The 27,665-nt window shown below is 47.6% G+C and overlaps 1 protein-coding gene across 2 annotated transcripts in view; it reads right to left on the bottom strand.

The window, feature by feature from the left end:
• Nucleotides 1-27,665, bottom strand: part of dnah3 (dynein axonemal heavy chain 3) — a 194,462-nt gene that overhangs the window by 72,041 nt on the left and 94,756 nt on the right. For both annotated transcript variants that reach the window (XM_072481778.1, XM_072481779.1), the window contains exons 25-35: nucleotides 25,277-25,387; nucleotides 21,275-21,389; nucleotides 18,848-19,046; nucleotides 16,466-16,574; nucleotides 14,887-15,000; nucleotides 12,842-13,018; nucleotides 11,447-11,538; nucleotides 9,197-9,416; nucleotides 5,058-5,192; nucleotides 4,495-4,606; nucleotides 1,755-1,996 (exon numbers count right to left, since the gene is read on the bottom strand). In XM_072481778.1, the coding sequence (XP_072337879.1) occupies nucleotides 1,755-1,996; nucleotides 4,495-4,606; nucleotides 5,058-5,192; nucleotides 9,197-9,416; nucleotides 11,447-11,538; nucleotides 12,842-13,018; nucleotides 14,887-15,000; nucleotides 16,466-16,574; nucleotides 18,848-19,046; nucleotides 21,275-21,389; nucleotides 25,277-25,387 (1,626 nt within the window). The remainder of the gene's footprint in view (nucleotides 1-1,754; nucleotides 1,997-4,494; nucleotides 4,607-5,057; nucleotides 5,193-9,196; nucleotides 9,417-11,446; nucleotides 11,539-12,841; nucleotides 13,019-14,886; nucleotides 15,001-16,465; nucleotides 16,575-18,847; nucleotides 19,047-21,274; nucleotides 21,390-25,276; nucleotides 25,388-27,665) is intronic.

The raw sequence follows: 27,665 nt of genomic DNA, 5'->3' as shown, positions 1-27,665 counted from the left end.
TATTTTTCCTCAGACCTATAGAATCCCCACAGTGCATAAGGAGGCCATTTGGCCCATCGAGGCTGCACCGACCCTCTGAAAGAGCACCCTACCTATCCCCGTAACCCCATCTAACCTGTGCATCCCTGGACACCAAGGGGTGATTTAGCATGGCCAATCAGCCAAACCTGCACATCTTTGGACTGTGGGAACTAATTCAGACCTTTTAACTTTCCCTGCCTATAAATCAGGATTGGAGAGACTGATAATACATTCCTTCCACAGAGCTTGGAATGGTTCATAACCACAGCCATCTAGGAGGTAAAGTGGTGATACAACGGCCGCTTCGAACATGACAGTGAATTGGCCTGTATTCCGCAGAGCCGTAGCAGATTCTCCCGACTTCACACCTGCAGGAAACCTTGATGGGAAGGTCGGGAAAATATTGGAAGTGCACAGTTTTTCCAGATCCACTGGAGGGCACGAAAGAGAATCCACCTCAGCCCAAACTCCAACCTGGGCAATGCCACTTCCACGGAATTCACACCGGGACCAGTTAATCAGGGAGGAGGGATGGATCATCCCGGAGGCAGAATGAGACCACTGCCCCTGCACAACCAAGGTGATGGAAAAGACTTCAAACTAGCAAGACGCGGGATGGAGCTGTGAGAAATGAAACAATATAAACAGCAGGAAAGGGGATCATCCGATAGTCTGAACCAGTGGAGGACATACATGGAATAATGGAACAAGAGCGAGATAGAGATAGGGATAATGGGTGGGATTCTCTGGCGTGTTTCGCGGTGGGGGGAGGTAGCCCACATTGGCCGGTGGTGGCATCTCTTGGTCCCTCCACAATGGGATTCCACATTGATTCCACCCCACACCGCTGGGAAACACGCGGGGAAGGTGCGCCGTCGGCGGAAGATCCCGCTGGCATGAACAGCCAATCGATCTTGCTCAATGTGAGTAGAGATAAAGGATGATAAAGGATCAAGTCATGAATAGGGATAGTCTACAGACCAGTGGAGGTGGTCTGCCATCAGCCAGATTTTCCAGCCCCACCGGTGTCTACGGGGTTTTCCATGCCTGGCGCCCTCTGCTGTTCGGGAGGTCGCCATCGGCAGGACTGGAATATTCCTTGGTGGGAAAGGCTGGAAAATCTCACCCATAGAATAATAACCAGGGGGGACTTAAATCACCCCAAAATGAATTGTCCTGAACAGGTCGGTAAAGAAGGTATTGGAATTGAGCTCCTACTGTGTGTACACAACTCCCGTCTATTGGGTAGCACGGTAGCACAAGTGGATAGCACCGTAGCTTCACTGTGCCAGGGATCCAGGTTCGATTCCCGGCTTGGGTCACTGTCTGTGCGGAATCTGCACGTTCTTCCCGTGCCTGCGTGGGTTTCCTCCGGGCGCTCCGCTTTCCTCCCACAGTCCAAAGACGTGCAGGTTAGGTGGATTGGCCATGATAAATTGCCCTTAGTGTCCAAAAAGGTTAGGAGGGGTTATTGGGTTACGGGAATAGGGTGGAAGTGAGGGCTTAAGTGGGTCGGTGCAGACTCGATGGGATGAATGGCCTCCTTCTGCCCTGTAATGTTCTATGTTCCATGTTCTATGCATGTTAGGGACCAGGGCAAAAGCTGATTTCTGAGGGACTGGGAGTAGAACTTGGGAAAATAAAATGGACCACAATGTTGACAAACTATTTCTGAGCAATTCTATACGATTTCTTCCCATCTCTCTCAAACTCTTCCAGAAATATCCACCTACTTTCTTGTTATCATCCAATACAGTGTTCATATTCTCAATCCAGACAGCATCAACAGGTCCATCAAACACAATCCACTTTCTGGAGTTGGTGACAGAAACCGCTTGCATACGGAAAGTTGTGGCAAGAATCCCATCTGTCCACTCGTGGCTCACAGGATCGAAGCAACCATACAGCTGACCCATGGTTATTGACTTTGGATTCAGTATAGCATACTCAACAGCAAACTCATTCATCAAGCGAGCTTAAAAATAAAACAAATGAAACAAGTAAGAAGAAGATTCAAAACAACTGGGGTCCACCAATTTTCAGTTTGTGCATTTTCTATTTCAGTGCCCCCATTATTCTCTGTTCTGGCCGAATAACCTAATTCTTCCCTCCTCACTTGAAAATGAAACCAATGTTCGAACAGATCGAAACTACATTCCATCCCTGGCTCTGGAAGACAACCTAAATACAAAACATGACCGGCGCGAACAGATATTGCAGAGACTTTGACAGAAGGGCAGCACGGTAGCATTGTGGATAGCACAATTGCTTCACAGCTCCAGGGTCCCAGGTTCGATTCCCGGCTTGGGTCACTGGCTGTGCGGAGTCTGCACATCCTCCCCGTGTCTGCGTGGGTTACCTCCGGGTGCTCCGGTTTCCTCCCACAGTCCAAAGATGTGCGGGTTAGGTGGATTAGCCATGCTAAATTGTCCATAGTGTCCAAAATTGCACTTAGTGTTGTGTGGTGTTGCTGGGTTATGGGGATAGGGTGGAGGTATGGACCTTGGGTAGGGTGCTCTTTCCAAGAGCCGGTGCAGACCCGATGGGCCGAATGGCCTCCTTCTATACTGTAAATTCTTTACATTCTATAGAATCGTTGGCAGATACTGTGATAAATGTAAGAAATTGTCATATTTTATATTTTTTGCAGTAATGTTATTAAAACCTGAGTTTTTGTGTGTGCAGGCAGTATGACTGCTGGGCCTATAATTGTGTCGTAAAAGTGAGGTAATCATTGATTTCAGGTGAACTGTTCTGCTAACAGATCTTGAGAACCGTTTACTTGTTTGCAGATAGCTAGTTAATGGAATATTGTTTACGGTTGAAGGACCCCTGGGGTGTAGACAATTTATGAGGGGTATCGTGTTTGGTCCTGTATAAACAGGTCAAGTGGCAAAAGAATGCCTTATGCTTTGGGTACAGATGATGTAGTTCATGGGAGGAGCCAGGTCTGGACCAGCATGTTTTCCTGCTAGCGTCACAGAGAATCGGGCATGGGGCGGGGGAGATTCAGGTTGGTGCTTCACCTACATTCCTTTAGTGGGATGCAAATCGGTTTCACCCCAGCCACAAGCAGGTTTCCCGATCCACCGTTCTGGGCACCAGCAGATGGTCCCGTAGTAAATTCACACCGCCGTAAAATGGGTTTGGACTCTCGCTGAATTTTTCCTCCCTACCTGCCATGGAACCCATTGACGTGGGGCATGTGAGCATTCCACCCACAATCCTGCATCAACCATGCCCCATGGAAAGATGTTCGATCTTCCATAACACTCAGTAAAACAAAAAAACATTCTACCAGCCATTTTCACATATCAATACTCACACAAATATCTTTGTGTGAACTGTCTCTTGATTACTTTAACAGTAGCTGTAGGCCATTTACTTTACCAGACCATTACCTCGGCTAAAAATAGCAGAGGTATTTGAATGTTCACAGTAATTAACAACATAATTTCAAGAAAACCAATACTGAAATCAATGATTAATGTGGATAACCTGACAATAATGTATCACCACATAATAGAAACAAGATTTGAATGTCACATTAAATTTGCTGTTCCATTATTGCAAATACTTTGTTTGCTTATATCCTCTGTACCTGCAGAGACAGTGGAGTAGCGGTAATGCCACTGGAATAGTAATCCAGACTCGAGGCTAAAACACTGGGGACATGAGTTCAACTCGATTAATAAATCTGGAATTGAAAGCTAGTCTCAGTAACGGGGATCATGAAATTCTCATCATTTTTTAAAACTCATCTGGTTCATTAATTCTCTTTAGGGAAGGAAATCCTCCGTCCTTACATGGCCTGGTCTACATGTGACTCTAGGTGCAATGTGGTCCTCTGTAATGACCGGGAAAAGACATTCAGTCCAAGAGCAACTAGGGATGGGCGACAAATGCTGGCCCTCCAGAAATCCCATGACAGATTAAAAAGGAGCACGAGGAGCTATAGAAGTGGGTTACACATCAAAGTATTTAATCTCTAAAGCCCCTAAACATTCCCTTGCACCCACCTCTCCATCCGCTACCTCAGAGCGCTGATCAAAATTGAACCTGTGAGAGTGGTTCGAATATTCTTCACCCCTATCACCATCACCGGGAAGCTCCTCTCCGGGTCACTGCAACAGGATCATCGTTATTTCACTGTCTCTGGGTCAAAAACCTGGCACTCCCTCCCTAACAGCATGGTGGGTGTACCAACACCACATGGACCGCAGCGGTTCAAGAAGGCAGCTCATCACCACATTCCCAAGGGCAATTAGGGATGGGCGACAAAATGCAGGCCCAGCCAGCGACGCCCACATCCCACAAATTGATTTTTGAAAGTATCGGTGATGATGCCAAAATGTGCAAAATGGTAGCTGGGAACTCCAAAGCTTTAGTTCTGCTTTAGTGCCCTTTGCACGCACCTTAAACGCTAAACATACAATGAGTCATTTGCCCTATTGGTATCTGATGAATTGTTACCTGCATATAAATCACCAAGGGCTGCAGCCAACACCTTAAAGGCACAGGTCTTACCGCCCAAAGGGTCACCAACAATCATAAAGCCATGACGCACCAGCATCATCTCGTAAATCTGATGGAACAAAGTACAAATTAACAGATCACTTCACTTCAATCACCAGAACACTGTTTTCGGGAGAAGAGGAGTCAAAGACAAGCATACAAGACAAATGCTATTTATAGAAATGCTAAGCAAATAATTGTTTAACTGAAAAAATATATATCTGCAACACAATTATGGTCCCTCGCATTGCCAAACTTGGGTCTAAAATGTTTTCAGGCGCTATCAGTATCCCATAATTGCAGGGAGAAGTCTTACAACGCCAGGTTAAAGTCCAACAGGTTTGTTTCGAATCACTAGGTTTCAGAGCACAGCTCCTTCATCAGGTCTTCTTACTGTGCCCACCCCAGTCCAACACCCAAGACGAGATTCCGCTCATCAATAAATCAGCAGATACTAACTTGCCCCTCCTGAAAAGCACAGGCCAACAAACAGACAACAGCTTCAAACAATTTCAGGTCACCTGAATAATCTTCTCAATAAACCAAGGTACAGGCTGAAGTTTCATTTTCTTGATGTTGGACTTCAACGCAGCTAGGAAGACGTCACGTTCCGGTACAGGTAGCTCCACACCGGGGAACAAGTCTGATATAATTCCCTAGAGCAACGAGACACAGAGATTGCATTTAACAATGGATGACATGGTTATTTTATTATAGCTAGTTTATTATAACTATTTTATTATAGCTCTGCATTCTGATGGATGCCACCAATGTTTTGATTTGAACATCTAGGGCACGAGTTAATGGCCTCGTCGCGCCGACTTAGTGTCGGGATGAGGCCATTTATTCTCGCAAGACAAGAGGCCTCTCGCAAGATTTGCAACACTCAAAACATCTCGCAAGATTCCGTTAAATCTCACCATCTGAATCTCGCCCTCATTGGGAGTACCTTGCCCTTAAGAGGTGGGGGCTCGAGGGCCTCATACATTGGGCGGAGTGGGGGGGGGGATCCGGCGGGTCACTGAGTGGGGGGGACGGACGAAAGATCAGGGCGGCATTTAAAAATGGTGCGCCGATCCACAAATACTCTTCTTGCACTGGCGAGCTGAGCTCGTCACCGCAGGAAATAGTGTAAGTGCAGCCTCGATGGGGCACCCGCCCAGGCCAAAATATTGGCAAAGTGCCATTAAATAACGGTGTCTTACCCAGCGCTGCAGGCAACGGGAAACACCCTGCTAAGCGCAGCCAAAACAGGACATTGTTTTTGTCTCATTAAACTGTGTCCCGAGGCTTGGGCTAAAAGCTAAAAATGCAAATCATGCAAAGCTAGTCGACTGTTAACAGGGATTAATATTTGTATTGGCACGGTAGAGTTTTAATATAAGGTTTCTGTGCCGGGAAGGGTTCAATTCATGTTGGGCAGAGGTGTTTGCATGTGTGGGGATTGGTTTCAATTCCAGCTGTGATTCTACTGTGCTTAGAGAGGGTTACGAAGAATAAATAGAACTGCGGGCATTGCTTAGCAACTGGAGGCCCTTGTAAGGGTGAAAAAAACTTTTAAGTTTTAGTTTCAGCTGAATTTGTTGGCAGTTGGAGACAGGGACACTAGGAAGTGTACATCTCTCAACTCTGCCAGGAGAAGCTGGACAGGCCAAGGGAGCTTCAAAGTTGAAAGCTTCTTAAGGAACAAGTTAGAGTACAGATAACCAGGGAATTGGGACAGAGGGAATGTCTAAGATGACTGGAGCTAAGATAACAGAGACCAAGGTATTGTCAAGAAGAAATCAAGGAAGATTAATAAAGCTTTCTGAGTTAAAGAGACAATTGCAGTAACCAGGGGCGAGATTCTCCGACCGCTGGGTCGAAGAATCGCCGGGGGCTGGCGTGAATCCCGCCCCCGTCGGTTGCCAAAGTCTCCGGCACCGGATATTCGGTGGGGGCGGGAATCGCGCCGCGCCGGTTGGCGGGCCCCCCCCACCCGCTCGATTCTCCAGCCCGGATGGGCCGAAGTCCCGCCGCTAAAATGCCTGTCCCGCCGGCGTAAATTAAACCACCTACCTTACCGGCGGGACAAGACGGCGCGGGCGGGCTCTGGGGTCCTGGGGGGGCGCGGGGTGATCTGGCCCCGGGGGGTGCCCCCACGGTGGCCTGGCTCGCGATCGGGGCCCACCGATCCACAGGCGGGCCTGTGCCGTGGGGGCACTCTTTCCCTTCCGCCTCCGCCACGGTCTCCACCATGGCCGAGGCAGAAGAGACTCCCTCCAATGCGCATGCGCGGGAATGCCGTCAGCGGCCGCTGACGCTCCCGCGCATGCGCCGCCCGGAGATGTCATTTCCGCACCGGCTGGCGGGGCACCAAAGGCCTTTCCCGCCAGCTGGAGGGGCGGAAATTCATCCGGCGCCAACCTAGCCCCTCAAGGTTGGGGCTCGGCCCCCAAAGATGCGGAGGATTCCGCACCTTTGGGACGCCGCGATTCCCGCCCCCGCCGAATATCCGGTGCCGGAGACTTCGGCAACGGGCGGGGGCGGGATTCATGCCAGCCCCCGGCGATTCTCCGACCCGGCGGGGGGGTCGGAGAATCTCGCCCCTTATCTGCATCTATCCTGTCCATTCCTTTTAAGTATTTTGTAGATTTCAATGAGATCACCTCTCATTCTTTGAAATTCTAGAGAATGCAGGCCCAGTTTGCCCAATCTCTCTTCGGAAGACAGTCCCGCCATCTCCGGAACAAAAAACAGAAGCTAATTTATCTTTGGGGTTCAGCCAAATTGTTGGGGGCGATTCTCCGATATGGAGCCCAAGTGTTTGCGGCGTCGCCTTTCACGTCAGTGCGAACCGGGTCCTAGTACGACCGATTCTGGCCCCCACGGCGCTGGAGCGGTTCATGCTGCTCCAGCCTCCTTTCGCAGCGCCAAATGGGCAACCCGCGCATGCGCAGGGGACTTCTTTAGTGCGAGGCCCCGACTCAACACGGAGTCGGTGTTCAGGGACCGGCGCGCCAGAAAGTAGGCCTGGGGGGGGGGGGGGGGGGGGGAGAGGCCGGCCCACCAATTGGTGGGCCCCGATCGCAGGCCAAACCCCATCGGAGGCCCCATCCCCCCCCGGTGAAGGAGCTCCCCCCTCCCCCCAGGCCGCCCCCGGCCGTTCCCGCAGAGTTCCCGCCGGCAGCGACCAGGGGTGAACGGCGCTGGCGAGACTCTGTCGTATCGGCGCGGCCGCTCGGCCCATCCGGGCCGGAGACTTCCAGCGGCCCGCGGCCAGCGCCGCGCCAAACGCGCCGGCGCAAATGGCGCCGATTCTCCGCACCTCGGAGCGCCGTGGCGTGGTTGCGGCGATTCTTCGGCCCGGCACGGGGCTCGGAGAATCGCCCCCGCTATATTTGCAGTCGGCATTATCAATTTCAAAGCTGAACATTGGAAATTGTCGTTTCCATTTACCTGCGCTAATTACTTTATGAGCTAAATGATCATTATCACACAGAGTATTGCTCACATTTAATAAGTTGACTTGCTGGACTCATTTATACAAACGGTTTAGAGTTGGGTGTTGAGGACAAAATTTGCAGACGATACTAAGCTAGGGAGAATAGTGAATTCTGAGGAAGACGCTGAGCAACTTCAGGGGGACATTGAAAAGTTGACCAAACAGGCAGACACCTGGCAGAGAAATGTGAGGTAATGCATTTCGATCGAAGAAACATGGGGAGTCAATACAGACTCAATGGTACAACTTTGAGGGGAGTACAGGCACAGATGGACCTCGGGGTCCAAGTGCATAATTCTCTGAAAGTGGCCAGACAAGTTGAAACAGTTGTTAAGAAGGCTGATAGCATCCTTGGGTTTATAAATAGAGGCACAGAGTTTAAAAGCAAGGAAGTGATGCTACACCTCGACAAATCATTGGAGTATTGTGTTCAGTTCTGGGCACCTTATTTCAGGAAGGATGTGAAAGCCCGAGAGAGAGCGCAGAGGAGATTTACTAGAATGACACCAGGAATGAGGAATTTTAGACACAAGGAAAGAATGGAGAAATTGGGCTTGTTATTCTGAGAGCCGAGAAGATTAAGAGGTGACATCCAAAGATGTGAAGGTTAGGTGGATTGGCCATGCTAAATTGTCCCATAGTGTCCAAACGTTAGGTGGGGATACTGGGTTACGGGTTAGGGTGGAGCTGTGGGCTGAGGTTGGGTGCTCTTTCAGGGGGCCGCTGTAGACACGATGGGCCGAATGTCCTCCTTCTGCACTGTAAATTCTATGAGGTGTTCAAATATGAACAATTTTGACAGGGAGAAGGAAATTCTGTTTGCACTAGGGGGGTCACAATTTCAAGATGGTCAGCAAGAGAGCTCGGAGTGAGATGAGGAATAACGTCTTTACTCAGTGTTATTGGGGGTTTGGAAGGTCCAGCCTGGGGGAGTGGTGGAGGTGGATTCTAAAAGAGGTTTCAAAAGAGAGCTGGATACATATTTAAAAATGATGGATTTAGAGGGCTATGGAGATAGGGCTGGGGAATGGGACTAGCTAGCCAACTCTTTTGGGAGTCGGTGCAGACACGATGCGCCGATCGGCCTCTTTCTGTGCCGTAGAATTCGATGAGCCTACGATTCAATTCCTCTCATGTGGCTTTTGTTTGAAACAAAGCTCCCTTCTTCAAACCTACCTGAAATAGAGGAACATCCTGGGACAAGAACTTGGCTAAGTTCACATCCAGCAGTGCTCGTAACAGCAGCACGCTCTCGTTTTCCTCCGGGAATTTCAGCTTCAGATTCCCAGCTGCGGTCAGGACGGATTTCACCGCGCGCATGCCATAATCATAGTGGTGCTGTGACGATAACTGCTCGGAGCACAGACGGTAGGTAGCCACAATCTTCTGGGAAAGACTAGAGGGTGTGGGAAAGGGGCAAAGGGAAGAGTGCAACGGGAAAGAAAAGTATTTGCGCTGAAAATCTTACTTTATTTTATCTAAAGCAATTATTTAAAATTCCAATAAAGTACAGAATTGGCAGCGAGATGAAGAAACAGGTTCATCAGCACCTTCTGAGGGGCAGTTAGGGATGGGCAATAAATGCTGGCATAATCAGCGACGTCCACATCCCACGGACACATCTATAAAAAGGCAACCCATTGGCCAAGAGAGTTACAGCACATTTAAAGATTTAATGCGACAGAGCCCGCATTTCTATGATAAGATTTTGTCATTACAGGCTCGGATTTAAGTACCGTCAGATTTATTTTTAAGGGATATTGCCTGTTTCTCCGTGAACCAGAAGTTAACAGTATTCCGTGGGGAAAATGTGTGAAGATTGGGAATATCAGCTTTTGGTTTCCAGTAATGTTCAGACTGGTAAATTGATCACTGTGGTTACACAGCATCATTAACCAGCGATATGCCACGTGCCGAATTTTATGAGGGCGGGGAGGTGGAAGGGGGATAGTGCCGGCCTTCCCGGAATGAAGGTCGGTGCGGCACGGCCCGAAACCCAACAAAGCCGCATTGCAGCAATAATCCAGGTGGCCTTAAGCGGGTGAGGGCCGGGCATCCGGCCCCCAGTGGGAAGAGGTCCCACCTGCGAGAGCCACCTGCGAGAGCCACTGCTCGGTCTAGCAGTCCCAGCGTCAGAGCTCAGCGGTGGGCACAGCTGGGGCTGCAAGGGGAAGGCGGTAGTGTAGTAGTATTGTCACTGGACTAGTTAACCAGACGCCCAGGGTAATGATCTGGGGAGCCAGGTTCAATTCCCGCCACTGCAGATGGTGAAATTTGAATTCAATAAAAATCTGGAATTAAAAGTCTAATGATCATGAAACCATTGGCGATTGTCGGAAAAACCCTTCTGGGTTCACTAACGTCCTTTACGGAACAAAATCTGCCATCCTTACCTGGTTTTTGTAATTTGATTTATTATTGTCACATGTATTAGTATACAGTGAAAAGTATTGTTTCTTGAATGCTGAACAAACAATGCATCCCGTACATAGGGAAGGAAGGAGTGACTGCAGAATATAATGTTACAGTTATAACTAGGGTGTAGTGAAAAGATCAACTTAATACGAGGTAGGTCCATTCAAAAGTCTGATGGCAGCAGGGAAGAAGCTGTTCTTGAGTCGGTTGGTACGTGACCTCAAACTTTGGTATCTTTTTCCTGACGGAAGAAGGTGGAAGAGAGAATGTCCGGGGTGCATGGGGTCCTTAATTATGCTGGCTGCCTTTCTGAGGCAGTGGGAATTATAGACAGAGTCAATGGATGGGAGGCTGGTTTGCGTGATGGACTGGGCTACATTCACATATTGTAGTTTCCTGCGGTCTTGGGCAGAGCAGGATCCATCCCAAGCTGTGATACAACCAGAAAGAATGCTTTCTGTGGTGCATCTGTAGAAGTTGGTGAGGGTCGTAGCTGACATGCCAAATTTCCTTAGTCTTCTGAGAAAGTAGAGTCGTTGGTGGGCTTTCTTAACTATAGTGTCAGCATGGGGGGACCAGGACAGGGTGTTGGTGATCTGTACACCTAAATACTTGAAGCTCTCGACCCTTTCTACTTCGTCCCCATTGATGTAGACAGGGGCATGTTCTCCACTAGGCTTCCTGAAGTCGATGACAATCTCCTTCGTTTTGTTGACATTGAGGGAAAGATTATCGTCTGGCCTATATGTGACTCACGACCCACAGCAATGTTGACTCTTAACTGCCCCCTCAAGGGCAATTAGGGATGGGCAATAAATGCTGGCACAGCCTGCGACACCCATGCCCTCCCCCCTCCAAAAAAAATGGAGAGGAGCAGAGTAAGATGCTGGGACCTGACTAAGGTAGAGGAGATGTGTGCTCACTCAACCCTCAAGCGCAGGATCAGCAGGAGCAGATGCAGACAGCTGAGCAAGATTTTAAAATAACCAAAATACGAATTTGCCTTTTTACCTTCGTGAGTCAAGAAACCCCATCGAGTAAAGGGAAATTTCACCAATCAGAGCGTAGTCTGGGACCATCATAGCAACTGTACGGAATAGGGCCTGGAGAAGTTAGAGAATGAAGTAAACTTTTAATAAAGCAACTGCAAAGTAAGTTACTAATCCCCTGTGAAGAGAATGAACTCGATTGTCAACTAAGGATGCTTTCACCCAATTTGATTCCATGACACCCTCCAAAGGGCTGTTGTATCCTTTGCTCACTGTCCATAACAACCTGGATGTGGACTTTATTTAGTTAATTGCAAATTCTAATACCAAAAAAAGTTAGAGATTTCATCAAAGGTTAAAAATAAATCTTCCTTTAGGGAAAAAGGGAGGGGGGAAATAATGTTCAAATTTGCGGAGCGTACTTAACAATACATCCTTCAAAATCACTTATTTCAAGGGCAGCACGGTGGCGCAGTGGTTAGCACTGCTGCCTCACGGCGTCCGTGTGCAGTTTGCACATTATCCCCGTGTTTCCGTGGGTTTCGCCCCCACAACACAAAAATGTGCAGCACGCTAGCACAGTGGTTAGCACTGTTGCTTCTCAGCGCCAGGGTCCCGGGTTCGATTCCCGGCTGGGGTCACAGTCTGTGCGGATTCTGCACGTTCTCCCCGTGTCTTCGGGGGTTTCCTCCGGGTGCTCCGGTTCCCTCCCACAAGTCCCGAAAGACGTGCTGTTAGGTCATTTGGACATTCTGAATTCTCCCTGTGTACCCGAACAGGCGCCGGACTGTGGCGACTAGGGGCTTTTCACAGTAACTTCATTGCAGTAACTTTTCACAGTAACTTCATTAACACTGCAACGAAGTTACTGTGAAAAAACCCTCGTCGCCACATTCTGGCGCCTGTTCGGGTACACGGAGGGAGAATTCAGAATGTCCAAATTACCTAACAGCACATCTTTCGGGACTTGTGGGAGGAAATTGGAGCACCCGGAGGAAACCCACGCAGACACGGGGAGAACGTGCAGACTCCGCACAGATAGTGATCCAAGCCGGGAATCGAACCAGGGACCCTGGCACTTGTGACAATAAAGATTATTAGCATTAGTACAGGGTAGGTGGATTGGCCACGCTAAATTGTCCCGTATTTTGAAAAAATGAATTGGATACTCTAAATATATATATTTTTTAATCACTTATTTCAACCCTCAGAACAATTAGGAACATATCTTCACGAAAAACACAGTTAGAAAATCAACCTCTGGAGTGTAACGTTCATAATTGCCTTTTAAACATCACTATTCAGTTTGTTTTTATATACACTGCATGCGGCCAAATTGCAAATTTAAGTTGACTACCAGGATTTGTTCCAATACTTTATTGCGTCATGAAATCAGAAAGAAATGTTTGAGTTTTACCTTAAGGTTGTCTGGGAGCTCAGCTCGACCTGCGTACCCAGGATTCATGGTAATAAATACCGAGCAGGTTGGGTTGAGGGAAATTTCTGTTCCCTCAAAGTGAAATGTTTTCAGATTTCGCATAATCGCTTGTTGGATACTGAGGATTTGTTGAGCAACCACCGACAGCACTTCCACCTGGAAATCAAAACAAGTCCAATGTTGTTAACACTAATGTTGTTCTATAGCAGGCCGATGCTGTTCTGGACAATCAGGACAAGTTCGGGAAGAGCAGAATGCAGCCTTGGGATCCGGTCTGATTTTATAGAATCCCCACCGTGCAGAAGGGAGCCGCTCGGCCCATCGTGTCAGCACCGACCCTCCGAAAGAGCGCCCTACCTCGGCCACGTCCCCTTCAGCCTGATGTTGGGTTCTCGCAGTCCATAGTTAATTAATATTGTTTAATAGCGCACACCGTCTAAGTCTTTGTTCGCTTATTGTTGGATCACCGACAGGCATCAAAACGGTAGCCAACACGGTCTGATCAGCATTTTGCATTAATTATTATTTTGTATTCTTGTCTCTGATTCAAAGGGCACAGCTAAGGCCATTCGGAAGATCAGTTCCAGGCAATTATATGTTGGAGCTTTAGTTTATCTCTGCACATCTGCATCCTTCAATGTCTTTACGTTGACCGCATGCAACCACTCCTTGTTTACCCTCCTAAGGTATTGCCTCACATTAAATTGCATCTGCCTCTTGTCTGCCCAACCCACCCCTGAAGACTCTTACTTTTGTGTGACTAGTTTTTGAGATTCTGTTCCCGTATGTTTAAGTTCCCTTAGATTTGATGGAGGTATTTAAAATCATGAGGGCTCTGGATAGAGTAGATCTGGAGAAAACTGTGTTCATTTGGCGGAAAGATTCCAGCCTTGAATGGTGGTGGACTATGAAACAACTCACTAGAGGCAGGGGCTCCACAAAGATCCCCGTCCTCAATGTTGGAGTAGCCCAGCACATCAGTGCAAAAGATAAAGCTGGAGGACTTGCAACACTCTTCAGACAAGTGCTGAGTGGATGATCCATCTGGGCCTCCCCCAAAGCCAGTCTTCAGCCACGTGGTATCAAGAAACGGCTGAAGGCACTGGATACTGCAAAGGCTCTGGGCCCTGACAGTATTCCGACAAAGTACTGAAGACTAGTTCAGGAAGCGCAGCACGACACACTCTCCCGCCTGCATCAATGGCTCTGAAGTGGAGATGGCCGATGGCTATAAGTTCCTGGTGGTCGCCATCACCAACAGTCTGTCCTGGTCCACTCACGTTGGTGCAACAGTCAAGAAAGCCCAACAATGTCTCTACTTCCTATGGAAGCTAAAGAAATTTGGCATGTCTGCATCGACTCTCACAAACTTCTACAGATGTGCGATAGAGAGCATCCTATCCGGCTGCATCGCAGCCTGGTATGGCAACTGCAAGAAACTGTAGACTGTGGTGAACTCAGCCCAATGCATCACACAAACTTGCCACAAACTTGATTCTGTATACATCTCTCGCTGCCTCAGGAAGGCAGACAGCATTATCAGAGACCCCTCCCACCCAGGCATTGCCTTCTTCCAGACCCTTCCATCAGGCAGAAGGTACAGTAGTCTGAAGACTCGCACATCCAGACATAGGAACAGCTTCTTCCCCACTGCTACAAGACTCCTCAACGACTCCCCCTCAGACTGATCTGTTCCCTGTAAGAACACTATTCACAACGCCCTATCGTGCTCTTGCTCATGTATTTGCTTTGTTTGGTCCCTTGTTCCGCACTGTAACCAATCACTGTTTTGTCAATGTACCATTTGTCAATGTCCTCTGTTGATTATTATTGTGTCTACAATGTACGTACTGTGTAAGTTCCCTCGGCCGCAGAAAAATACTTTTTACTGTACTTCGGTACATGGTGACAATAAATCAAATCAAATCAAATCAAATCAAGACTCGTGCTCCAGAACGTACCGCACCCCTAGCCAAGCTGACTTTATCCCCACGCCACCATATTCCCCACAAACATTTAATTACCTCTATTCTGTTGAACTCATCAAAGCAGGCCCAAGCTCCAGCTTGGGCAAGACCTTTAAAGAATTTCCCCATGGCTTTATAATCCAGTCCGTCTGAGCAATTGAAAACGACGCACTGTAAAGACACAGAAAAAAGTCAGTCAAGTAGAACACCAAACTAAACAACAGCATCCAAAATAGGGCAGCTCCTTGATTGAAATCATTACAAGAGGCACATTTAGGGTGAATTAATGGCACAGGCCGTGTTGGGAGAAGATCCGCAAGTTAAACTCTGTTATTAGTATGTCAAAGGAAAAGTCATTGGTGATGAGGGGGAGATAACATACAAGTTGGAGATCGCCACAAATTACTGGAAAACTTGCACCTTCAGCTCTCCTGCTTTTCATTTTCCCCTAACTTTGCATTTGCGATGTTTCAACAAAATAAATTCATTGCTGAAAATTAGGGCTCCTATTAAACGCTGGGATGGTGAGATTTACGCTGCTGTTAAACATTTACGGACACGATCAAACTAAAACAATAGTCCCGTTCTGGGTGGGGTTAGCGAGATTGTTAAGTGCTGGGAACGACACCACAACGGCACTGTTTTGTTTTAGTGCCCTGGTGGGAAACGCTCCCCCCCCCCCTTCCCCGACACTCAGTGTCATTAACAATAGCAATTAAGGTATAGGACGCACTTAACGAAGGCGAGGGTGAGCCGGCTGTTTGAGGGGGTGGAAGATAGATGCGAGCGGATTGGGAGGGGCTCAGCCAATCATGTCCATATGTTCTGGTCGTGCCCACTGGAAAAATATTGTGGGTGGTTTTTCAGCCCCATGTCTGAGGTTCTGCATTTGGAGGGGGGTATGTCCCCTGGAGGCCATATCTGGGGTGTCAGACCTGCCGGAGCTGCAGACGGGAGCGGGGGCAGACGTCTTAGCCTTTGCCTCGTTGATTGCTCGCAGGCGGGTTCATTTGGGGTGGCGGTCAGCTTCTCCCCCCTGTGTCTCGGAGTGGCTGGGTGACTTGTTGGGAGTTCCTGTCCTTGGAAAAGGTGAAATTTGCTCCAGGAGAGGCAGAATGGGGGGTTCCACCAGAGATGGAGGTTGTTTGTTTTAGATTTTGGTGGTATTGTTGGTGTAAGAATGTTAGATTGTTAAAATGTTGAATAAAAATATTTTTTATAAATAGCAATTAAGTCGACCATTCCATTAGAGGGGGGGGGGTGTCTGAACAAGAAACAACGGCAGTGAAGGAACCACAAACCAAATGGTCACCTTCCCTCTGCTAAAAGAGAAAACATACGCAGTGGCTGTAACAAGAATAACAATGGAAGCGGATAGGGCGAGCGAGTGAGCCTAGGCAGAGCTCTCTTTCGGAGGGTCGGCGAAGATTCAATGGGCCGAATGGCCCCTTGCCACACTGGAGTGATTCTATTGACGGTGACGTCAATAAATATGGAAAACAGAAATGAGGGTGCGGCTAACGCTTCAAAGTTTAAACAGATGAAGAAAACAGGAGATGAAATTGGTTCATTCAAATGTAAACTTGTTAAAATGAAAACATAAAGCAGCAATGGAACATCCCACAGTGATCGGTACCTGCTTGGCGACAGCTTTTGCTAAATCTTTTGTCGTTTCTGTCTTGCCAGTCCCAGCGGGTCCTTCAGGTGCGCCCCCAAGGTTCAATTTTAAGGCTCCCATCAACGTCCTAAATGTATCGCCAGAAAAAGTCCAATCAGCATAACCTGGCGACTAAACATAACTTAATGTGTGAAACCCATTGCGATTCCCCGTACTGAATACTTATTGTGAGATTAAATGAGGTTTAATTTAGCATGCTTCAATCTGTAACGATTTAGAAAAAGATTGTTAAGATTGGTAAATGGTGAATGCGCTTCTATTTAAACAATTTTTTATTACCTATTTGGACTAATTGACATTGAATCTGTTCTGTTTCTGTTGTGTTTACTTTGAATGACCTGCACTTGCAAAAGATTATTCCACCTTACAGGTAAGCTCCAAATGTCAGGTATAATCTTATGGTGTTGACATTTGACATCGGCTGCATTTTTGGTCTGACACTCTGAGAGGAAACCTTCTTCCAGGAGGCCTTAGCTGCCTCAGATGGCAAGAGAGGACCTGCTGCCATTAGAAAGGAAACTCCAGAGTACAGGAAGGAACGTCAGTGATTATGTAACGCACCTCTCGGTACACATGCGCAGAAAAACAGAATTGATGTTGTTCCTGCGATCACCTTAGCCTCAAACAGAGAGCGTACAATCAATATTGATAACTTCAGTTCACCGAGAACAAAATTGAGACCTCCCAACTTGGTACAGTTGCCACTTGCTATCAGAGGGAGACTTGCGCGTCCTGACAGAGCTGAAATTGATTCAAATTCTCAGACCAAAGATCGGTGTTGGGGAGCGTTTTCCAATGAAGTAGCCCCACTTCAATGGATTCGAATTAAAGCCACGTCCAAATAAAATTAATTAGATCCAATCTACACTTTCAATGACGCAACATGAATTTGGAAAGGTTTGATATTTCGGAAAGGCATTTTTGGAGGATCTCTCTTCAGTAGTTTCAAACAAAAGTTAAAGCAGGAAGAACGCTGGGTGCACCATTATTTAAATGGAACTGAGGTGAACTGATCGGTGGATTCGCCAGTTTCCGGGGGGGGGGGAGAGATACGTTCGAACTTATAATAATAATAATCTTTATTGTCACAAATAGGCTTAAGGAGGAGCAGTGCTCCGAAAGCTAGTGATTTGAAACAAACCTGTTGGACTTTAACCTGGTGTTGTAAGACTTCTTACAAGCCGGCTTACATTAACACTGCAATGAAGTGACTGTGAAAAGCCCCTAGTCGCCACATTCCGCCGCCTGTTTGGGTACACTGAGGGAGAATTCGGAATGTCCAATTCACCTAACAGCACGTCTTTCAGGACTGTGGGTGGAAACCGGAGCGCCCGGAGGAAACCCACGCAGGCACAGGGAGAACGTGCAGACTCCACATAGATAGTGGCACAAGCCGGGAATCGAACCTGGGATCCTGGAGCTGTGAAGCCATAGTGCTAACCACTGTGCTACCGTGCTGCCCACCTAACATCCTTTGGGTAATTGCCTTACATTGCGAACCAGCCAAAATTGTGGTTTAAATCGCAACTTCGGAGAGTTCTGACTGCCTTCCACCAATAACCACCCAAGAATAGTTCGGAGAATCAAAACCTCTCAATAATTCCCACTCCCAGGTAACTCCTCCACAGAACAGCCTCCCCCACAGATCTTCTCCCAATTCCCCCCCTGACTGCCCTCTGCACACCCGCCAGCCAGTGCTGTAAATAAGAGACAATGTCCTCCTTACCTCCGATGCTACAGCTCCGTACACAAAGCCACGGGAAAGTGCTGCACAACATGGATCCCACCTGGCCTGAGTGGGAGGGTCGGACGGGATGTGAACAGCTGGACCTCTGAGCGGATTGACAATCCGACTCAATTACCACTCCACTGGAAGTTACGGGCTAGTAAATTACCTTGTGAAATTTATTAATCTTCCCTGGGCAACACGGTCGCACAGTGGTTAGCACTGTTGCTTCACAGCGCCAGAGCCCCAGATTCGATTCCCGGCTTGGTTCACTGTCTGTGTGGAGTCTGCACGTTCTCCCCGTGTCTGCGTGGGTTTCCTCCGGGTGCTCCAGTTTCCTGCCACAAGTCCCGAAAGACGTGCTTGTTAGGTGAATTGGACATTCTGAATTCTCCTTCAGTGTACCCGAACAGGTGCCGGAATGTGGCGACTAGGGGCTTTTCACAGTAACTTCACTGCAGTGTTAATGTAAGCCTACTTGTGACACTAATAAAGATTATCATTATTGTAAGCCGTTTCTACGCGAGAAGCTCAGAAATGTCTCTTCAACAATACCTTCGGTGACAATGCAAGTTTCTGTTTATTTGAGAAAAAGAAGGTATCCTTTATTGTACCTGTAGCACCGATCAGTGAGGGGTGTTATAACGAGCCTTGCTGAATTTCCCAGGTATTCATAACCATAAGTCAGAACTGTAGTGATCATTCGCACAATAACATCATTCTCCTCCCAGTAGTATCTCAGCTGGGAAATCCACATGAAATCATTGAGGCTTGCTACTTTAGCCTCAGCCAGTTCAGCAACCACGTCACGTGCTACAGGGACAGAACAGACATTGGGATATGCCATGCACCATTTACATACCATTTTCTCTGCATTTCCTCCCTTCCCTCCCTCTCCCGAGGATTGGGATTTATCATTTGCATGGATGTGCTCACCCCCCCCAACGATACACATGATGCCTTCCAGAAGGTGTTACTGAAAGGTAGTGATGGCAACCTGAGTCAGTGAGTAGGCCGCAAGATTGAAATCGGACTTGTTCACTAACCATGACCCCACGAATAAGATTCAATGCATTTAATACACGTCGAATATTTCATAATGACATATAGGAAGTACTTAATCATTTGTATTTTTCAAGATATTAACAGGAAAAGACAGCAAAGATAGACTATTTGCACTGGTTGGATATTCTAAAACAGGGGGCAGCACGGTGGCGCAGTGGTTAGCACTGTTGCCTCACGGCGCCGAGGACCCGGGTTCGATCCCGGCCCCGGGTCACTGTGTGGCGTTCGCACATTCTCCCCGTGTCTGCGTGGGTCTCACCCCCACAACCCAAAGATGTGCAGGGTAGGTGGATTGGCCACGCTAAATTGCCCCTTAATGGGGAAAAAAAGAACTCTAAATTTTTTTAAAATGGAGATTCTAAAACTAGGGCATAGCCTAAAATATTAGAGCCTGTCGATTCAGGAGAGATGTTAGACAGCACTTCTTCACTCAAAGGGTGGTAGAGATTTGGAACTCTCTCCCACACACAGTAGTACAAGCAAGATCGGTTGTTAATTTTAAATCTGAGATAGATAGATTGTTGTTAAGCAAAGATAGTAAATATATGGGCCAAAGGCAGATATAAGAAGTTAGGTCACAGGTAGGCCATGATCTCATTGAATGGTGGGACAGGCTCGAGGGGCTGAATGGCCTACACCTGTTTATATATATTAATAAAACAATCATCAACTTCAAATGGCAAAAAACAAAATAAATATTTACACTTTGGGCTCAGACGGAGTGCAGGGCTCTCACGGACAATCTTCTGTGCAATCAGCATGGCCTCACTTCATGTGGACATCACTTCAGTCACACTGGTAAGAAGGAAGCTGCTGAGACAGATACCAGTGGAATGTGGTAACCCTGCACGAGCGACTCTTTGCCGCAGAAGGCTGGGGAAACCAAATCACTGAGTGTCTTTAAGACAGAGATAGAAAGTTTCTTGATTAATAAGGGGATCAGGGGTTATGGGGAGAAGGCAGGAGAATGGGGATGAGAAAAATATCAGCCATGATTGAATGGCGGAGCAGACTCGATGGGCCGAGTGGCCTAATTCTGCTCTCATCCCCACATCAAGCATGTCTGACCAGGAGTCCCTCCCGCCCTTACCGCCAGCCATTGGAATGTTTGGAAGGGATTGCAGGCTGACACTCTCAGCCTGTTTGGCCGCGTTCCGAACGAACCTTCCTTGGTCATCAGGTCCTGGGATGGGACTCGAACCTGGCGTTTCTGGCTCAGAGGCCACCCAGTGCGCCACAAGACATCCTCTCAAAGTATGTTGCTGATTCTCAATACCCCCAGTTGTAGGGGCAACACAAGTTGAGCAATAAATGTGGCTTCCCCAGTACAAGAACACATTGGAGAAGAAATTCCTTGCATGCAGTGGTACAAAATGAGCAATATTGGACTGGCTGTCTGTTCTACACAATGCCTGATATTCAGCCCCTCTGCAATCAATGGAATTAAATATCAGGTGATGTGTATGTAATGATATATATAGTACAAGTGTAGTAAAGGGTTAACAACAGAAACTATGTGTAACTCAACACTAGGTGGCATTACTAAGTTATTGTATGCAAGGCAGCATCTCAAGGAATTCTGGGAGAAGCTGATGAGAAGTTGATGACAAAGCTGAGGGAGATTTCATTGTAGAGATATAGCACGAGGTTGAGTTATAGTGTAGTTTAATAGTTAGAGAGAATATTGATTACCGTACTACAGATTCAGTATTATTAGTTTATTATCTGTTACTTAGTAAAGTGTGCGAGCCTAATCAAGTTTAGTAGTGTAAAATAAATTTGTTTTGATTTAAACTTGTTGTTTTTATATTCTTGGTCAACACTATATATCTGGCTATCTTGGAGATCAAGGCCAGGAATGTAACAGTGGATAATTGCCAATACTGCCCATTTCGTGCCACCACCCAAGAGGAATATCTACCTTGCAGTTTTTTAAACATTATTACGAATATGAGATCCTGTAAGCGATTATTTACCGTGTACATCAATGACTGTGAGTGCTCCCAGAGTCATACGCTCTCCGCCAGATAACTTGCCTCGCACGAGTTCCACAATTTCACTGATTTGTTCGTTGCTTTTCGTTAAATAATCCTTCAAAATAATAATGGCATTTTGAAGTTTTGATCCAATAATAATTGAGACAAGGCGCCGTGCTTAAAACATCAACTCAGAATGTCAATGAGTTTATTCCCCCAGCTTCCATTCCCGGGAGAGGATGGTTCAGTCAAGCCTTTCTCTTCCAAGATTTCTCCAGCTTTACTGTAACCTATCAGCTGAAATGTATTGATGCTACCTCAGACACTCACTTGTTTAAGGATACACCTACATGACAGGCTTAACGCTGGTATGAGGCAATTTCAGCTTTGTATCAGCGATGGAGCTCAGGTGTTAAAGCCCAAACTGACTCGGAATCGCTCCAAAAACGGCAATGGATTATGATCAGTGTATATTGTATATATCAGTGATTCATTTTGGTAGAAAAATTTTTTAATGCGGATTACAGGGTCAACGGCAGCGTTCTGAGGAATGTGGAGGAACAGAGAGATCTTGGGGTTCATGTCCACAGATCTCTGAAGGTTGCCACTCAAGTGGATAGAGCCGTGAAGAAGGCTTATAGTGTGTTAGCGTTTATTAACAGGGGGCTTGAGTTTAAGAGCCGCGGGGTTATGCTGCAACTATACATGACCCTGGTGAGACCACATTTGGAGTATTGTGTGCAGTTCTGGTCACCTCATTATAGGAAGGATGTGGAAGCATTGGAAAGGGTGCAAAGGAGATTTACCACGATGCTGCCTGGTTTGCAGGGTAGATCTTATGAGGAAAGGTTGAGGGAGCTAGGGCTATTCTCTTTGGAGCGTAGGAGGATGAGAGGCGACTTAATAGAGGTTTATAAGATAATGAGGGGGGATAGATAGAGTGGACGTTCAGAGACTATTTCCTCGGGTGGATGTAGCTGTTACAAGGGGGCATGACTATAAGGTTCGGGGTGGGAGATATAGGAGGGATGTCCGAGGTATGTCCTTTACTCAGAGTGGTTGGGGTGTGGAATGGACTGCCTGCTGTGATAGTGGAGTCGGACACTTTAGGAACTTTCAAGCGGTTATTGGATAGGCACATGGAGCACACCAGAATGATGGGGAGTGGGTGGCTTGACCTTGGTTTTGGACAATGCTCGGCACAACAACAAGGGCCGAAGGGCCTGTTCTGTGCTGTACGGTTCTATGACTCCAAAGTGAAGAAGAGAAAGATTCTTCCCTCAAAGGAGTCTGAATTAATTCTGTTCCACTGTCAGGTCAGATTCAGGTTGCTTTTACATCTTTACAGCATTTATATTCTAATTACTTGGCTTCTACCGGACGGTTGCTGTGAGAATGTACCCAATGAGTAAACTGTATTGATTTTCCGAGAACTGCACCTGTTTTGTTATAGATACCGCTTATCTATGACAAGGCAGCCTATTATCTAAACGGAGAGAAACTTCAGAGTGCTCCGATGCAGAGGGACCTGGGTGTCCTAGTGCATGAATCATAGAAAACTAGTGTGCGGGTACAGCAGGTAATATGGAAGGCAAATGGAATGTTGCCCTTTATAGCTGAAGGAATAGAGTATAAATGTAGCGAAGTGTTGCTGCAACAGTACAAGGCATTGGTGAGACCACACCGGGGGCACCGTGCACAGTTTGGTCCCTTGTTTGAGGAGGGATGTGGTTGCATTGGACACAGTCCAGAGGATTTTCACTAGATTGATTCCAGGGATTTGCCTTCTGAAGAGAGATTGAGCAGTTTAGGCCGATACTCTTGAGTTTAGAAGAATGAGAGGGGATCTAATTGAGGTGTGTAAGATGATGAACGGTATTGACGAAGTGGATGTTGAGCTGATGATTCCTCTTGTCAGGCAACCCAGAGCAAGAGGTCATAGTATGAGAATAAGGGGGAGCAGGTTTAAAACATGAGATGAGGGGAAATTACTTCTCTCAAAGGATCGTGAATCTGTGGGAGTGCAGTGCACGCCGGGACATTGAGTAAATTTAAGGAGATGGACAGATTTTTAATTAGCAGTGGGTTGAAGGGTTATGGAGAATGGGCAGGAAAGTGGAGTTGAGGCCGAGAGGCGATCAGCCATGATCGTATTGAATGGCGGAGCGGGCTCGAGGGGCTGAACGGCCCACTCCTGCTCCTAGTTCTTCTGGTCTGTTTATTGCGGCAGCCATTCACAGCTGGCTGCCTTATTGAGGAGGGCAGGTGTTGCACAGACAGAGCGCATGCCCGTGTTCTCCCTTATACCACCTCAGCTTCACCATTTCACAATTCCCGCCCTTTGTGGAAAATTCGGCACCAGCTTTTGCAATAGGCATGTGTATTCCACGTCCGTTTGTCTTTAGCTAGCAGACAAACAGGAAAGGGAATAGCAGACTCCAGAAATTTGAGTGAGGGTGGCGCGGGAGGGGGGGGGGGGGGGAAGCGGGGGGTGAATTATTAATGGAAAAATCAAAAAATAAGTGATTGTATTGTGTTATGTTGCTTTTATATTTCTCAAGAAAGAAAGTCTAATGAGGTGCCGTCTTTGCCACCTTCTCCACCTGCTCAATGCCAACTCCTGCTTCCTCGTATGTTATGAAAATGGCATTGTGCCAACACCTTCTACAATTTGTGCCTCAAATTGGTTATGTATATACACACACACACACACTACACACACATTACACACACATTACATACACACACACACATTACACATACACTACACCCACTACACACACCCACATTACACATTACACACCCACTACACACACCCACATTACACACACACTACACATTACACACACACTACACACACACACACATTACACACACACACATTACACACACACACACTACACACACACACAATTACACACACATTACACACACATTGCACACACACTACACACACACAATTACACACCCACTACACACTACACACCCACACATTACATACACTACACCCACTACACACACCCACATTACACATTACACACACACACACTACACACACATTACACACACACATTACACCCACACTACACACACATTACACACTACACACACACACTACACACACACACTACACACCCACATTACACATACACACACTACACACACACTACACACACATTACACACACACGACACACACACTACACACACATTACACACACACACACCCACACACATATTACACACACACTACACACACATTACACACACACTACACACACACTACACACACACTACACACACACACCCACACACACTACACACACATTACACACACACTACACACACATTACACACCCACCCACACACACACTACACACACATTACACACACACTACACACACATTACACACACACACACACACTACACACACATTACACACCCACCCACACACACATTACACACACACTACACACACATTACACACGCACGACACACACACTACACACACACTACACACACACTACACACACACACCCACACACACTACACACACATTACACACACACTACACACACATTACACACCCACCCACACACACACTACACACACATTACACACACACTACACACATTACACACACACACCCACACACACACTACACACATTACACACACACACTACACACACATTACACACACACACACCCACACACTACACACACATTACACACACACCCACACACGCACTACACACACATTACACACACACTACACACACATTACACACACACCCACCCACACACACACTACACACACATTACACACACACACACCCATACACACACTACACACACACACACACCCACACACACACTACACACACATTACACACCCACCCACACACACACTACACACACATTACACACACACGACACACACACTACACACACACGACACACACACTACACACACATGCACACACGCAGGAACATGAGCTTACTGTTAAAGTTCCGTCCCTAATTGCCTCGGAGACCTCACTGGTCCAGTAGACTGTGGACACTGATATCACCACCTGCCCAGGCCACTGGAGAACCCATTTTCTGCGAGGTAGCTAAAAAAAAATCCAACAAAAAAACCACACTTAAAATATTTTCAATCATCAATAAGAGAAGTGATGGTTGTTGATGGTTACAGAACACTTTTCAAAAATCACCGTGTGGACAAACCTCATTTTCTCAGACATGCACAACATCGCCCCAACTCCAACCATGTCCAACTAGTTGGAGCTCCCGTGGCTCTCCACAACCCAGTCTGCATTGGTTCATGACCAGTAACAGAGATACCCCCTCTTATACTCATTCGCTGGACAGCAAGAATCTTGCAGTTTAGAAAGCAGCCATTCAGGGCTGGGCAGAGTAGACAGGGGGAAACGCTCCCCTCTCGCAGGAGGATCAGGAACGAGAGATTTACAAAAGAAGCAAATATGATGGGAGGAAAGACTTTTTCACACAGCCAGTCTGGAGTGCTCTGCCTGCAAGTGTGGTGGAGGCAGGATCAATCAAGGCATTGGAGAGGGCATTAGAGGGTTCCTTGAATAGGAACAATGTGCAGTGATCCGTGGAAAAAGCAGGGGAATGGTGCTTAAGCCATGATGCTTGTTTGGAGAGCCGGTGCAGAGAAAATGGGCCAAATGGCCTCCTTCTGCCCTGTAACAATTCTGTGATTCATTGTGCATGTGGTATATTGTTGAGCCTGAATTAATCAATACGCTAATTATAAGAGAATACTGTTACAATCCCGAGCACTGATAACTTTAAATAAAAGGTATGTATTTCCCAGCGACCGACTCAAAGGATCACACAACAAGATTTCATGTTCTAAGACTTTTACTGTAACAAACACATTAAAATCAACTCAGACTAAACATGATTTTCCAGGCAACTAATGCAGTCCAAGAAAATAATTAATTTGCAAATTAGGGTGTGGGAGTTCCTGGATGCCCGTGTGATCCAGGGTAACATATCTTCAGTAAGTGTCTGCGGCTTGAGAAGCTTTGGCTTAGAGCCATGGATCTGCAGGCCAAATTGTGGACAGTGCGACATACCAGGGAGAAGAGGTGTTACCTGGGCACATTACTCCAGGAGATGGTCGTACCCTTCAGGATAGGGTCTTCTCCTTTTGTCAGTAGACAGGGACAGGAGAGTGTGACTGCAAGTGAGGAAGGAAAGGGGATCGAGAAGGTGGAAGTGGAGGAGCCTCACTCCTTGCAATTGTGCAAAAGGGTTGAGGTGCTTACAGCCTTTGCAATTTTTACAAATATTCATATTAACAATCCCAGGGACAACATACCTCTGCCAAATGTACCTGGTCTGCCGTAAAGGTTCCTCGGTGTCCTGTCCAATAGGGTACCTTACCTCCCCAAAGAAGTCTGGCAGATGTAGACCTCTACTACTAGGTCTAAAATGTACCGAGCTGTGTTTTGGGCATCCCAGTAACGAGGCAATGGCACTTTAACACCTGCCTCTGGGAACCACCGAAGTGCACATTAGAACACCCTCCCACACGCCGCCGCCTGCAAAATGGAAGGTGCCGTGTTTGGAGGTGGAACTTTCTGACTTGGGCCTCCTCCACCATTTTCGTAACGACAGGGACTCTCCCATCTTTCTGGAAACTTATACCCCAGAGTCCGTGGGAGGAAACCTCAGAATCCCAAAACTCCTGGGGCCAGGCGGGAACTGGGAAGAAACCAGGGCATGAAAACAAAAGCTGGCAGAAATAACGGGCGGGATTCTCCGAAATGGAGGCAGAGTGTTCGCGCCGTCCTGAACGCCGTCGAGGTCCACGACGGCGCGAAACGGCCTCTATCCCGACCGATTCAGGGCCCGATAATGGGCTAGGAGCGGCGCCGCGTCATTTACGCGCGCCAGGCCTTGGCGCCGCATATAGGCGGCGCTGCATACATGACACGGCCGGCGCCGCATAACTGCCGTCACCAGCGCATGCGGGGGCTGGCCGGCGCCAATCCGCGCATGCGTGGTTGCCATCCTCTCAGAGTCCGCCCCGCAAGAAGATGTCCGACGGATCTTGCAGGGCTGCGGAGGAAAGGAGGTCCTCCTACAGCGAGGCCGGCCTGACGATCGGTGGGCACCGATCGCGGGCCACACCCCATTTGAGGCCCCCCCCCCCCCCACCGGTGCAGGATCCCTCCCCCCCCCCCCCCAGCGTTCCCGCGCTGTTCCCGCCGGCAGCGACCAGGCGTGGACGGCGCCGGGGGGAACCCGCCGTTTTGGGCTGGCCGCTTGGCCCATCCGGGCCTGAGAATAGCGGGGGTGCCGGAGAATCGCCATTTTGGGTGTCTCGGGCGATTCTCCGGCCTGCGTTGCGCGGAA

Source organism: Scyliorhinus torazame, chromosome 17 (genome assembly GCF_047496885.1).
Source record: "Scyliorhinus torazame isolate Kashiwa2021f chromosome 17, sScyTor2.1, whole genome shotgun sequence".
Taxonomy (NCBI): Eukaryota; Metazoa; Chordata; class Chondrichthyes; order Carcharhiniformes; family Scyliorhinidae; genus Scyliorhinus; species Scyliorhinus torazame.
Note: the sequence above shows the minus strand (reverse complement) of the source record. Positions and strands in the feature narration are given on the sequence as shown.